This window comes from Myxine glutinosa, chromosome 1 (genome assembly GCF_964187855.1).
Source record: "Myxine glutinosa chromosome 1, kmMyxGlut1.1, whole genome shotgun sequence".
Taxonomy (NCBI): Eukaryota; Metazoa; Chordata; class Myxini; order Myxiniformes; family Myxinidae; genus Myxine; species Myxine glutinosa.
The window spans coordinates 284,839,698-284,855,767 of record NC_136261.1 but is presented as its reverse complement, the minus strand read 5'-3'; the positions used below and the strand labels follow the sequence as shown (position 1 = coordinate 284,855,767).

The window sequence follows — 16,070 nt, the reverse complement described above, 5'->3', positions numbered from 1 at the left end:
TCGATGGGGCCTTTCAATGTCAAATATGAGACCAGGGCCATCTCTCTGAAAATATCTCGTGCTTTTGATAAAGTCTGGCATTCTGCCTTGCTTTCCAAATGTTCTGCATATGGCATCCAAGGCCGACTCCACACATTGCTTACTGACTTCCTCCACTCTTATAACCAAAGTGTGGCACTCAACGGAATCCTTTCATCTATTCTCCCTGTCAAGAGTGTTCTGGGCCCAGTCCTATTCCTGATTTTCGTCAATGATCTCTGACTTTCTGGAAAATCCACTTTATTCATTTGCTGATGAGTCCACCCTCATCCTTCAGCCAGGCAGGCTGCAGCAAATTTCTTGCCATATGGATTTGCACCATCTTGCCATATGTTCTTGCACCTTCTTGCCATATGCTGATAAACAACCACCAAGTTTGGTGAATTTCTGCACAACTGTTTAGTAGGAGAGAGCATGACAGACAGTCAGAAAATTCCATTCTGTAAGTCCCAGCCGGTTCCGAGATACAGTTCGGACATTGGAAGAAAAAAAAGAGAGAAACCTAAATGGTAGTTTAATACCCTTATGGGGTGTAAAACTTTGTCCTTCAACCCAGAGTAAGTAGTATGATGTAAATCAAGCTTAAATGCACCTTGCTATGGCCATCTAGAGAGGGCAATTTAGTTCTGATCGGACAGACCTTAGTTGGGTTATGGTGAAAAATGTTAAAATATCTAGAATTCGGTAAAGACGGTAAAATTAGGGCAAGGTCAAAACAATTAGGTTAAGGTCAAAGAAAAACAATAGGCCAACCTCACATACTTTCTATTCTCATTTATTGATGCAATAATTAATTCTGAAAGTCATAGGCGGCTCCGAGATACAGCTCGGAAATTGATACAATTGGGAAATTTGGAGTGTTTGTACAGGAAGAAAGAAAACTTTGACATATTCCATGTGTTTGACCAGCTTGTGATTTTGTCAAGGTCTGGAGAGATCGAGTTTAAAGCAGAATGAGGAAATGACATGAGGATTTCCACCTGTGACTGTCGCGGATTCGGCATCTGTAGTTTCGCCATTGACCAAGGGGTAGAAACAACAAACCAACCGGCTGTCTGTGCCTAACGTTCAACTGAAGGTGTCGCAGGAATGTGGAATTTATTGGTGCAAACTTTTTTTCTGAGACTTAGGCCTCTCTCTCTCCCATGTGTGGCATGGGTACCTTGCTAATTACCTTCGCAAAAGCGGAAGGTTATGTTTTGATCGCTGTGTATTTATTTGTATGTCTGTGTGTGTGTGTGTATGTTATTCGCATAACTCAAAAAGTATTCAACCGAATTGCATGAAATTTGGTGGGATGATTGGTTATTATACGGGACACATTTGATTAGATTTTGGGAGCAATCGGGTCAAAGGTCAAGGTCAAGGTCACGAAAAGGTCAAAATCGTATTTTTACCATAGCTGCGGCGAAGGTATGCGCTCTACCGAGTGCCCGTTCTAGTTTCACAATAAAATTGGGTGGGAACAAGGAAAAAGAACAACACATCCACACATGTGGTGAAATCAAACTTGATCACCCACACGTGCCCTTGGAACCATAACAAAATCGGAACAAATATTGCCTTAAATTGGAGGACAAGACACGGCAGGAGCTGTGCACCCTCAACAAATTCTAATTTCCTGCCTTGACTTCCTGTGTCAGAGTGGTGACCCATCCAGGATTGAAAACCAAGCCAATATACACCGTTCAGCATAACCAATGCTCTCTATAGGGCATCGTACATAATATGGTCAATGTCACAATAAAAACTTTCAATAAATTAATCAAATTGATGTAACAAAAAAATCCTGAAGTAACAGTGTTTTCAGCAACCGTCGTATGTCACGTGACGTTTGGCTGCACCTCATCTCACATTGGATCGGGCAATGATGTGTCTCTTCCTCAGCCAAGAGAGGGGTCAAGCTTGGATGTATACCTACACGTGGTTTGACATGTACTAAAGTTTAAATAATCTGACCTTGATCGGGTGACTCAACTCTTAGTCTTTTTACTCTTGTCAGAGGAGAGGGTATTGCATTTGGATCCGTTTGTCTGTTTTGTTTGTCCGCACAGAACGTGGGAATGCTTTTCTCTGCAACCGTTGGTCCGATTGCCAAGAAATTTTCACCATAGGAGCGCCTCCTGTAGAATTTTTGTTAATGATAATTATGACGTCATATGTCACATTATTTGAGTGCCATCTTGGAAAAACCGAAAAACTTTCCACCTCTATCTCCAAAAGCCCTCCATGCAAAAAATTGAAACATGACTGATTGTCAAGTACTCCCCATGAGGAACAACGTGTGTTCATGATGATGCCATCGGTGCCTTCATTATGACATCATATTTAAATGAGTAGAACGCTTGATCCGATCCATTTGAAATTCCTTGAGCATGATCTACACAAAAATTGTGTGGGAGAATTAAATTGATGACATCATCAGTTTGACATCATCATCAAATTGATGACAAAATACACTACACAAACACGTCCTGGCGAGGGTCCGCAATTTCTGATTGCTCTTTCTTGTTTTAATATAGATCATCGTTTTTAATATACCGATGCCATGTAATCTATACCCCTCAGCAACACTGCAGTAAAATGTGATGAATGAGTCGTTACTGGTTCTCAGATATAATTTAATCTACGTACCCCTTTTGAGGCATTGCTAAATGTGGTGTCGTGTTTATTTTTTGCAATGCTAACCAAAGATGAACATTTTATCTATTGAGTTTTATCTATTGAATTGAATTGTATGAAATGCATTGAGTTAGCTGAAATTAATTTTAAAAAGACCTGTTCAAAGTCCAGGCAGCTAATTTTCTCCAGTTTGGAAGGCGATTGCAATAAATGTGAGTTCGTTTTCCTTCGTTAAATAAGTAATTGCAGACATTTATATTGTGGAAATCCGAGCTGCCATAGCAGCATGCACTGGATGAATTTCTCATAAGAGTCGATGCAGTGTAGCCTTTGTTTAATTTGAGATTTTCCCCTCTTTCCTCAGATGGCTGATGATGAAGCAGACCTTATATGTAAGCTTGGCTACTTATCATGCAGCAGTATGATGCATTTGATGTACTCGGTTGTGTCAAATAACAATGAAGGACTCTGAAATACAATTTGTTGTTGTAATCATTGCTTTGCTTATCATCAGCAGTTCTGAAACTAAAGGATTAAAGTCCTGCAAGCGGTGGTTTAAAATGGGAATTCTTGCATGAATTGATCCAAAAATGCAAATTATTTGAGCTTTTAATGAAGTTACTTTGTCTATCAAAACTGCAATGGATTTGAGGCTTAATCAGGATATTCTCACGTTTTTATTTATTTTTACGGCAAATGAAGGGTCCTCATACAGGACAAAGACCTTCGTGGAAACTAGACATCGGTGCACTTTCATATGATTTGCTATGACATTTTTAGACAATAGACAAACACATATGGTACATGCAATTCGAACCTTGGTTCTGAGCATCGTAAAACAAGCTTTGAAACTCTCGTTACTTATCATAGGTGTCCTAATATTAACGTCCACCGCCGAAGGTGGGTGGCGGTTATGTTTTCATCCCTGTCTGTTTATCTGACTGAACAGGATATCTCAAAAGGTTGTGGATGGATTTGGACAAATTTGGTGCAGAGGTTTGGGTATGTGACAAGGACGAAATTATTCGATTTTGGTGATTATCTGGATCCGAGAATTTTAAAGTGATTCTTCACCATTGAGAGATAGGGCAAAAAGCAATATATACAGCACAGTATCTCAAAAAGTTATAACGAATTTGGACGAAACCTGGTGGACAGGTTGGGCGTATGACGAGGACGAAGCAATTTGAATTTAGTGAAGATCCGGATACGGATCCAGAGATGAGAATTTTAAATTTTTTAAAGTGATTCTTCACCATCGAGTGATATGGCCAAACGATATATAGCATGATATTTCAAAAAGTTGCGGAAGACTTACCACAAAATGAGGTGGATTAGTTGGTCCGGCAACAAGAACAATCGATTTGATTTTCGTTCAAGTCCGGATCCAGATCTGGCCTATCAGTCAGAAACAAAACATAAACTGTTCAGCCTGGTGGAGGTATGTGCTCTACCAAGTGCCGTTCTAGTTAGTGATGTAATGAAGTGCTGAGCTACAGGCAGTGGACAAAAAAATAGTAAACACCTGGGTAAATGAGGGACACCAAGTATATTGAAAGCAACGGCTGTCACACAGGTGTGGCCCATGTGTCAATTAAGCAAATAACATCCCAGCATACTTAGGATCATGTACAAAAATGCTGCACTGGCCTGGTTGCCTATTATGACTAGCATTGCTGCAAGAGGAGACCTCAGTGTCTTTGAAGGAAGGGTGATTGTTGAGGCACATTTGGCAGCAGCTTCAGTGCCAAAGACAGCTCAACTTGCTGATGTTTTATGAGAAATGGTGTCTCAGGTGATGTTGACATGGAAAAATCAACAATTTTCAAAATCAAATTTAAAAAATTAACAATCAAAGGGAAAGAAATCACCAGTTAAGGGCAACAGTGGGCGGAACCACGTATTCCAGGATCATGATATCCGTGCATTAATTTGAAGTGCAAGGTAAAGCAGATGAGCAACCGCAGCTCAATTGACTGTAAATCTCAACCTAGGGAGCAAGCAGCCAGTTTGATCAAAAACGGTCTGCCGAGAATTCCACTGAACTGGATGCCATCGTGCACAAACTGTTCATCACACCTGTAAATGCACGCTTGTGATTCCAGTGGTGCAAAGATCACAGCAATGGACTGGAGAAAAGTGGAGAAATGTGATATGGTCAGATGAATCATGCTTCACCATGTTCTCGACAAATAGACGAGTGCACGTGTGGTGCCAACCTAGATAACTCTACAACCCCTAGTGCTTGTTTCCAACAGTGAAGGGTTCTGGTGGTTCTGTAATGTTGTGGGTGCATTTTCCCGGCAAGGTTTGGGTGCAGTCATTCCCTTAAAAAGCACGGTCAATAATATTCGCTACTTAATGGTACTGATTGGTCATCTTCACCCTGTGTTGCAGCATCTCTTTCCTGTCGGTAGGGGTGTCTTCCAGGATGACAATGCCCCCATCCACAGAGCAACAGAGCATGTGTGGTCACCCATTGGTTTGACGAGTATGACATAATTATCCATATGTCATGGCCTTCTCAATCATCAGATCTGAACCCAATCGAGCATTTATTGGATATTCTGGAACGACGCCTGAGACAGCGTTTTCCTCCTCCATCAAACAGCTTTGAGCTGATTGATTTTCTCGTTGAAGATTGGTGCCGCATCCCTCCTGCAGAATTCCAGAAGCTTGTGAACTATATGCCATGGCGCATACAGGCCGTACTGGCCGCATGCGCTGTTTCTCCAATGGGGAAAAAAACAATAATAATGTTAATAATAACAATAATAATAATAATAATAATAATAGCTCCATTTGGTGTTAACTGTCATTATAAAAAAAGACTTTCTTTGGAATATTTAAGCATCGGTTAAAGTATGTAGCTCCAATCAGATGGATAATTAAGTTTTCCCACAAAGTTTTTGTTAAGTTCTTCATGAACATCCTTAGAATATATTCCTTTATAGAATGTTTGCAACAAATTAGCTGGCCAAGTAATTCAAAATTTAGTCGGAGGAATGATTTAAAATCACATTTTAGAATACTGTGTTTATTAGAGGATGGAAATCAAAGGTAGTTATTTGTCTATATTTATGAATGTATCAAAGTAAAATGTATTTTGCAAACAACATTTTGGAGCTGATTGCATAATGACAAAGTTGTGAAACTTGAGTTGATGTGTTGCCTCTCTCAGGGTGTGATGAGTGTGGAGAATATCATGACTCGGAGTGTCCGGAGCATGGTCCTGCTCAACCTCTCGTTGCTTCCCCGGTGCTCACTCGAGCTCGGTGAGACACTGTCTTCTTTTGCTTCTATTCATCATATGACTCTTATTTTTTACAAACTCCTATTCATTATATGACTTTTACTTTTACATGCATCATGACTCCATGAGTGCATACATTTTGTCTTCCTCCACAAGTGAGCCACATGGAAGAGCAATTATTATTTTTTTTTTACCAAGGATTATGCTCATGGAAAATAATTTTGGCAGATCTGCCTAGAAGTAATACAATTTTTGAAAATAGTGGTATAAGGTTTAACATAAAGCTGGAGCAGATCTTTTTTGCATTCTTGCAATAGTCAATCAGCTCGACACTGTTTTCAGCACATTTAAGTGATAAATTAATGATCATCATGTCCTTTTTCAGCAAATGAGAAGGTTGTATGTCATTAACCAATGTGAGCGGTTCTTAGTATGGGCATTTTTCCGCAAAAGGCTTTTTTAGGGCTCATTTGAGAGCTGTCACACAAACCACATCACGAAGTAAACACACACATGATGACCGACATAGTGGGGTCATATATTGACTCCCCGTGACCACTCAGAGCATAGGAATGTTTGATGGTGGATTTTGATTCTTTAAAATACTTGGAAAACTAGAACGGCACTCTGCACTCTTCGATGTCACGACGTAGACATATATGCCTCCGCCCACATTATTACACCATTGCAATATTACAATACTTGTACCAAGTTTTAATTTAAATCCCTTTAGCTGTTCACAAATTATCACATTTTTACCTGACATGACCTTTGGCCTTTGACCATAGGGACCCCAAAATCAAATCATTTAATCCCTACATCATTATACATATCTGTACCTAGTTTTAATTAGATCCCTTTCGCCGTTCTCAAGTTATAGACCTATTACAGACTTTGACCTTTGACCTCTTGACGCCAAAATATAATCAGTTAATCTTTACATCATTATACATATCTGTACAAGTTTGAATTAGATCACTTCAGCTGTTCTCAAGTTATAAACCTGTTACAGATTTTGACTTTGTCGTTTGACCCCAAAGTCTAATCGGTTAATCTTTACATCATTATACATACCTGTACCAATTTTGAATTATATCACTTCAGCCGTTCTCAAGTTATAGACCTATAGCAGACTTTGACCTTTGACCTGACCTCTTGACCCCAAAATCTAATCAGTTCATCTTTACATCATTCTACATAACTGTACCAAATATGGTCAGAATCCCCTCACTGGTTTACAAGTTATCACTGTAACAGGATTTTTACCTAACATGACCTCTGACATTTTGTGTTTGACCTCTTGACCCCAAAATCTAATCAGTTACATCAGTTCATCTTTACCTCATTTATACATGTATGCACCAAGTTTTGATTAAGATCCCTTCATCTGTTCTTAAGTTATCGCGGTAACAAAAACTTATCACGGACAGATGGACAACCTGAAAACATAATGCCTTCGTTGGCGGAGTCATTATGTTTTCATAAAAAACAAGCATTCTGAGTATTGCGCTGCAATACATGTCCCCTACCGGCAGGCTGTCCGGAAAACTGTTGGGGAAATTCCCAAAGTCCAAAGTGCCATAACTTTGTCAAAAATGATCGAAACGTCGTGAAGTTCGAACTTGATCTGTAACTTATCATGAGGAAACCATGTACCAAGCTTGAAATCATTAGCATTAAGAGTTTAGAAAAAAAGTCCGGAAAACTGTTCTTTGCATGACGGACGGACGGACTGACGGACTGACGGACTGACGGACTGACGGACTGACGGACTGACTGACTGACGGACTGACGGACTGACTGACTGACTGACTGATGGACTGACGGAAGGACAGAGTGCAAACCTATAGTCCCCTCTGGTGTACACCGGTAGGGGACTAATAAGCCCCATGTCCCTCGTGAAAATGTGGACAAACTCTGCCACAGGGCAAAATCCAAGATGGCTGCCGCCCGCATGAGTAACAAGTAGAATATGGTTTTATTTTTAACCAATGGACATAGAAGCACGTTTGATGGGTCAATTTGTAGTGATTTAAGGACGAAAAATGCAATGGAAGACTCGTTTTGATGCTTAAAGGTATAATTAAAGGTAAAAATACATAATTGCTGCCCAAGAATGCTACATAAGATGAAAATAAAATTAATTTGCTTCCAGATTTGTTTGTCCCCACCCATATGCTTTGACTGCTGAGGAGTCCACTGCAGTACATCTTGGAGTAGCATAAACCTCAAGGCAAGGAATTGGAATTTGGTAAGATGTAGGAAATTGCACAAAAAATTAGTATTATATGCTCTTTCTTAACCAAATATTGAGTGCTCCAGAAATGAAGCGGCATAATGAGCCCGTCCAATATGTTTGAAATGCTACTGTATGATGGCTCATGGTTCATAATAAACACTTATGCAAACAGGTACTCAATGAAATGTATGTTCTCTGCTTTCAGGTTGCTGTCATGGCATCATCTTCAAGTGGTGCCCACATTCCCGGAAACTCCGTCATTCTGCAAACGAGCCTCTGGTCAATAGGTCACAGTTACATGAACATTAGCGTTGCTCCATAGCATATAAATACAAGTTTGAATTATAATACAAGTTTCATAAATACATGAAATAAAGACAATTTTTGCATGTATTTATGATGTCAGGGATACTTACTGTGTTTCAAGCTTGCTAGGTCTGAGTGCAAAATGTCAGGTTCTGTTGGTGATCATGAGAATGCCTCTGAGTCTGGTGAAAGCAATGTGGCAAAAACTATGGTAATAGTGATGCTATTGATGGAATGACGATGGTGAAATGGAAAAGCCTGGCAGAAAAATCAAAACAATGGCAAGGTTTGGCCAAGTCCCTTGATATGTATGATACAGGAGATTGGGAGCAGGGTCCGTTAGGTTTACATATACATAACTCATGCATTCTAACTATCTAACTTCACAAAGCTATCTCAAGCTGAAAAAACGTGAAAAAGGCAAACGGTGACACTGTGACACATAGTCTGGTGTCTCTTGACATGTAGACCGAATGTGAGCCAAGAAACCCAAATAATTTGTGCTCGAGAACAGGTTTACTGCATGAGAAGCACCTTTGTGTCTGGTGCATGAAGCCTAAGGACATGAAACATAGTAGTCGCGCCAGACAGAAGTTAATGAATGAATGATCGTTTTAAGGCCATTTTCCCCTCTAGAGCAGGGGTTAGCCTTGCGGGCCCCATGACAATCATGGTTCCCTGTTTGACGCAATGTTTTTATGGCCGGATGCCCTTCCTGACGCCAACTCTTGGTCACGCTCTTACGATGCGCAGGGATACTGTGTACCTATTCTAAACCGGGGTACACACCGGGATCATTCATCCCAGCAAGCTGGTACTCAATTTGCCGACCTCGGAAGGATGAACAGGCTGAGTCAACCCCCCTGGCGTTAATTCAGCGATCGACTGGGATTCGAACCCAGGATCCTAGGATCCCAAGCCGGCACCCTAACCGCTAAGCCAACACCAGGCTACCAGACAGAAGTTAATGGTGTCTGATATTGTCAATGGCAGCGTAGAATCAGTTTAAGTTTAAAAGGCACACTGTCTTGGATACTGAGCCTTGCTGGTTTGGACACCTTGGAGGTGTTAGCATCTACTATCAGTAATTACTTTATTTGTTATATTTAGCCAACAGCAGTGATGATAGCAAATTTCTGTGGCATATGGATAAGACGTGGCATCATCGAGTTTAACAAGTCGATTCCTTATTTCAGGGTCGTTCAAGAAGACGGTGTGCCTTATAAAGTGATTCCATTATGCCATTGATGATATCCGATACCTTTGACTTCTGGCGTGACCACTATGTTCTGCGTCCTTTGGCTTTATGCATTAGACACAGAAGTGTTTCTTGTGCAGTAAACCTGTTCTTGAGCGCAACTTATTTGGGGGTGCTTGGCTCACATTGAGGCTGCACGTCAAGAGACATCAGTCACAGTCTCACTGTTTGTCTTTTTTATCGACTTTTTAAAAAATCTTGAGATAGCTCTTTACGAAATTTGAGAGAGTTAGAAGACATGAGCTGTGCATATGTAAACCTAACGGACCCTGCTCCTAATCCACTGTGTCGTACACATCACCAAACCTGGCCAAACCTCGTCATTGTTTTGATTTTTCTTCCAGGCTTTTCCATTTCACCATCGTCATTCCATCAATAGCATCCACAGTTTTTGCCACATTGTAGTGTGCGGCCATATACAATGACATTTTCAAGTTTGCTATGTTTTGGCTTGCTTTCACCAGACTCAGAGGCATTCTCATGATCACCAACAGAACCTGACATTTTGCGCTCAGACCTAGCAAGCTGGAAGCACACACAGCAAGTAGCCCTGACATCACAAATACATCAAAAATTGTCTTTTGTATTACTACACTATTGAGCAACCCTGATATTCATGTAACTGGCCTATCGACCAGAGGCTCATTTGCAGAATGATGGAACTTCCGGGAATGTGGGCACCACTTGAAGATGATGCCAGGACAGCAACCTGAAAGCAACGAACATGCATTTCATTGAGTACCTGTTTGCATAAGTGTTTATTATGAGCCTAGAACCACTATTATGACTATACAATAGCATTTCAAACATATTGGACGGGCTTATTATGCCACTTGATTTCTGGAGCAGTCATTATTTGGTTAATAAAGAATATGTAATGCTGATGTTTTTTTTGCAATTTCCTACATCTTACCAACTTCCATTTCCTTACCTTGGGGTTTATGCTACTCCTAGATGTACTGCAGTGGACTCCTCAGGAGTCCCAGCATATGAGCAGAGACAAACAAATTTGGAAGCAAATTTATTTTATGTTGGTCTTATGTAGCATTTTTGGGCAGCAATTATGTATTTTCACCTTTAATTATACCTTTAAACATCAAAATGAGTCTTCCATTAAATTTCTCGTCCTTAAATCACTACAAAATGACCCATATAATGTGTTTCTATGTCCATTGGTTAAAAATAAAACCATAATCTACTCTTTACTCATGCGGGCATCAACCATCTTGAATTTGGCCCTCTGGCACTGATTGCACACATTATCGCAAGGGACATGATGGCTTATTTTTTCCTAAGCACTCCAAATAATCAAAATCCACCATCAAACTTTCCTATGCTCTGAGTGGTCACGGAAAGTCAAAACATGAACTTATTAACATGTAAGCAACTTGTCTCACAGTCTCTATTACCGGTCTCCGCACTCGATGGTGACGATGGGGCCCCAATCTTGACAGCAAAAGGAGGAAGAATAGAGAGTGCCCTGGACGGGAGACTGATGATCTGAACAAGGAGAAGAGACTCGTTCAAATGGAAGGTGTAAGCTGTCACAAGTTACGTGTACCTTCAAGGTCTGTGAGATAGCGAGGCGACATTCTCCGGCAGACCATATGATCCCTGAATGTTGGGGATGAGAGCTTGGAGAGTGGGGAGGGCGACATGACCGGAGTGGAGAGGCTCACACAGACATGGAAGTGTGGATCACCATAAAGATTACCATGGCTTTGCAGCCGGTGAATCACGACAACACCCAACAAACACCCCACAAATAATCATGTCTCAACCGGACAGCCTGGAGTCCCGACGATTTTCATACCATGATGGAGGCAGTGGACATTGTTAGCTTTGTTAGCCAAGGAGGCACAAGAGACATAAACCTTGAGTGATTTGATGATGCTCTCCATCTGACTGTGCTGTCGAGCGACCCGCATGGTGATTCCTAAGGGGAGAAATCATTACTGACGTGCAGGAGCATGGTGAGGGCCAGGCAGCAGGGAAATACAAAGCAGAATCTTATGTTGAAAAAAAAAAGAAGCTCGAAAGGGGGCATTGACCACATAAGTGGAGACATGTGTCTGTGCAGCTGCATTGGACAGCCAGAATGTGTAATGTGAAGAATAAAGTCTGCACCTCCTTTTGTAAGAAAGATCATCTCAGAGAGACAGGGATCAGCACTGAGGCAAGAAGTTGAAAATGTGCTTACCTGTCTCAGTAAAATAAAAAATAAACTCCTGCTGCTCCCTTTGTTATGTTGTGTCATAGTCTGTTCTGTGCACTATCTCTTCCACGATGTATAAAAACTAACTATGACGTGGAACCGTGTGTCTTCCTTCACTTGACATGACAAAATTGGTGACTTGCCAAGAGAGAAAACACACCAAAGGCAAACTTCTTCTCGTGCTGATCAACCACTGAATAATCTCCAAACAGTAAAAGCTGCTGATACATTCCAAAAGCTGTCTGTACACATCAGAGCAGACGTTATCCATTGCTGAAAATGACATTGTAGTGATAGAAGTCAATTATCATCGATCCTGTTACAGATCTTGTGCTAATCCAAAACAGCTCCCATCAATTACACGTCAAAACGAAGATGAAGTCGGACACAAATCTGAATATGATCATGCTTTTAATGTTATAACACAGACAGTAAGTTCGAACATCATCAATGGCACTGATACAATGAAAATGTCTGAACTTAAGCAAATGTTCATCCGGTGTTTGTCTGATGTAAACATTGATGCTTCACAGTACCAAACTAGAATGGCACTCGGTAGAGTGAATACCTCTGTCAGCCTCAACAGTTTACATTTAGTATCCCACTGATAGGCCGGATCTGGAGCCGGACCTGAACCAAAATCAAATCGGCTTGTTCTTGTCACCTAACCAACTCATCCACATAGTTTTGTCATAACTCGTCCACAACTTTTTGATATAGACAACAACAACAGGCATTTAAAGGCCATTTTCCCTGCAAGAGCAGGGGTTAGCCTTGCGGTCCCCATGACAATCTTCTCCATTTTGCCCTATTTTCTGCATCTCACCTTGTGAACCCCCTTGCCCGCATTTCTTCTTCGACCATCTTTAGCCAAGTCTTTCTCGGTCTTCCCCGTCCTCTACTTCCTTCTACATTCATTTCCATCACTCTTCTCAACCAGTCACTTTCATCCTTCCTCAACACATGACCAAACCATCTCAAGCTGTTTCTCTTCACAGCATCCATCACAGGCTCTATTCCCATCATCTTTCGCAATTCATCATTTGTCTTCCTCTCTCTCAACGATACTCCACACATCCACCAAACCATTCGCATTTCCACCCTTTCGAGCCATCGTTGCTGCTCTACGTTTATTACCCATGTCACGCTCCCATAAATCATAACACTTCTCACACATGCAGCATACACCTTTCCCTTCAGCTTCAACGACACTCCCCTCCTCGTCAGCACGCCACTCAGTTCCCGAAACTTCTTCCATGCACATCTCACTCTAGCAACCGTTGCCGAGTCTGATCCACCTTCTCCATTCAGCATGTCTACTAGGTAACAAAATGTTTTCACACCTTCCAGCTTCATGCCGTCTCCAAGATCCAACTCAACATTTCCTCCATCTGCAGCTCCCTCTGTGCACACCTAACACTTGAATGCAGCTGCCACACTGGTTAATGACCCTCTCAAACCACTACATTTTTGATGAACCCACTCAGGACATATTGTACATTGAATGGAATTCACTCCGACACCCTTCCTGCAAACAGCACACGGCCACTTCCCAGTTCTTTCCACCTCACCACATGCTTTACCACTTGCCATCACCTTCGTTTTTCCGATATTCACCTTCAGACCTTTTGTCTCCATACATTCCTTCCACTTGTTCATCTTCTCCTTCAGTCCATCCATACTTTCTGCAATCAACACCAGATAATCTGCATACAACAACTCCCACGGTAAACCCTCCTTTACGTTCCGAGCCAGCACCTCCATCACAGCTACAAATAGTATTGGACTTAGTACCGACCCCTGATAGACTCCCACCTTCACCTCAAACTCACCACTGTTCCGTCCTTCGTCCTTACAGCTGTGCGCACTCTTTTGTACATTGCCATCACTACTCTGATCAACCATTCCTCCACTCCTAACTTCCTCAATGCCCATGTCACTACTTCACGTGGAACCATATCGAATGCTTTCTCCAGATCAACAAACCCAAGAAACAACTTCTTCCTCTTCTCCATGTACTTCTCCTGCAACTGCCTCACAATAAAAAGCGCGTCTGTCATTCCTCTTCCTGGCATAAATCCGAACTGCATTTCGTCAATCTTCACTTTCTTCCTTATCCTCCTCTCCAACACCCTTTCCAATACCTTCATTCCATGCTCCAATAACTTTATCGCTCGATACGAGCCACAGTCCATAGGGTCACCTTTCCCCTTGTATAGAGGGACGAGGGTACTCAGTTCCCAAGCCACTGGAATGCGGCCTTCTTTCACCACCAGATTGCAGATCTCTGTCATTCTCTTCACACCCCAATTTCCCGCTGCCTTCAACATATCTCCCACAACTCCCGTCGGCCCTCCCGCTTTTCTACTCTTCATTGCTTTTATCGCTTCCTCAACTTCCTTCTCGGTTATCTTCTCTGCCGTTCCTAAAACTGGGTTACTCTCTATGTTGCCATCCCATTCATTCTCTGCATTCAACAGTATTTCCATATATCTTCCATTTTCCTTTAATTCCATCTGGGTCCACAACGATTTGTCCCACTTCATCCTTCAAGCAACTCACCCCCATCATATCACACCTCTCTTTCGCTATCTGCTTTGCAATCCTGAATACCGCTCTCTGACCCTCTTCCAAATCCAAGCGTTCTCCGAACATTTTCCTACATGCCTCCTGCGCCTTTGCTACCTCTTTCTTTGCAGCCTTCTTGGCTTTGCAACTTTCATGCTCTGCCTTTTCTGCCCCCATACCCTTCGCCTTCTGCCACTCCTTGAACTTCTTCCTCTGCTCGTCAATCTTCTTTCCAACTTCATCATCCCACCACCATGTTTCCGAGTGCCTCGGTGGTCCCTTTGTCCATCCACATACCTCACCAACGGCTCCCAACAGACTATCTTTCATTGACATCCAACCACTTTCAAGCTCAACCACATCATCCTCTACCATACTCAGCCTCTCTTTTAATGCCTCCCTTTTTGATATATATTTTGATATATCATGACTACGTTTTTGATATATCATGCTAAATAAAAATTTTGGCCCCATCTCTCAATGGTGAAGAATCACTTAAAAAATTAAAGAAATCCTTGTATCCGGAGCTAGGTTTCGATCTTCACCCAAAATCGAATCGATTCCTCCTCACACTTGTCTACCAAGTTTCGTCCGATTCCTTCCACAACATTTTGAGATATGGTATATATCGGTTTTAGCCCTATCCCTCAATGGAAAAGATTCACTTACAAGATTCTCGGATTGGGATTTAGGATCTTCACCAAAATTGAATCAATTCTTACTTGTCATTCACTCAACTTGTCTATAAAGGTTCATCCGATCCGTCCATAACTTTGTGAGATATCATGCTATATGTTTTTGCCTTATCTCTCAATGGTGAAGAATCACTGAAAAGATTCTCCGATCCAGATCTTCACCAAAATCTAATAATTACGTCCTTGTCACACACCCAACCTCTCCACCAAATTTTATTGGCGGAGGTAACTTTCGGTGGCGGAGGTAACAAACGGAAGTGACCAGACGGAAGCCAAATAGTTCAATCTTGGTTTCATCAGACCACAGAAACTTGTTTCTCAAAGTCTGAGAGTCCTTTCGGTGCTTTTTTGCAAAGTTCAAGCGGGCTTTCATCTGTCTTTCACTGAGGAGAGGCCTCCGTCTGGCCACTCTGCCATAAAGCCCAGATCGGTGGAGTGTTGCAGTGATGGTTGTCCTTCTGGAAGCTTCTCCCATCTCCACACAGGATCTCTGGAGCTCAGCCAGTCACCATCGAGTTCTTGGTCACCTCTCTTACCAAGGCCCTTCTCCCCCGATTGCTCAGTTTGGCCGGGTGGCCAGCTCTAGGAAGAGTCCTGGTTGTTCCAAACTTCTTCCATTTAAGAATTATGGCGGCCACTGTGCTCTTGGGAACGTTCAATGCAGCAGAGATTTTTTTTGTAGGCTTCCCCAGATCTGTGCCTCGACACAATCCTGTCTCTTGAGCTCTGCAGGCAGTTCCTTCGACCTCATGCCTTGGTTTTTGCTCTTTTTTTTGTTTACAAGATCGAGGCTCGTGAAAGAGCTAACATTAATCACACAAAAAGATGGGGAGAGAGAGGGAAGCACACAAGTACAACATTTGAGAGCAGGGACA

At 41.8% G+C, this 16,070-nt stretch overlaps 1 protein-coding gene across 2 annotated transcripts in view; it reads left to right on the top strand.

Annotated features, from left to right (window-relative positions):
• The window catches only part of LOC137438659 (PR domain zinc finger protein 15), a 179,814-nt gene that overhangs the window by 16,181 nt on the left and 147,563 nt on the right, over positions 1 to 16,070 (top strand). For both annotated transcript variants that reach the window (XM_068133897.2, XM_078767164.1), the window contains exons 2-3: positions 3,026 to 3,053; positions 5,843 to 5,936. In XM_068133897.2, the coding sequence (XP_067989998.1) occupies positions 3,026 to 3,053; positions 5,843 to 5,936 (122 nt within the window). The remainder of the gene's footprint in view (positions 1 to 3,025; positions 3,054 to 5,842; positions 5,937 to 16,070) is intronic.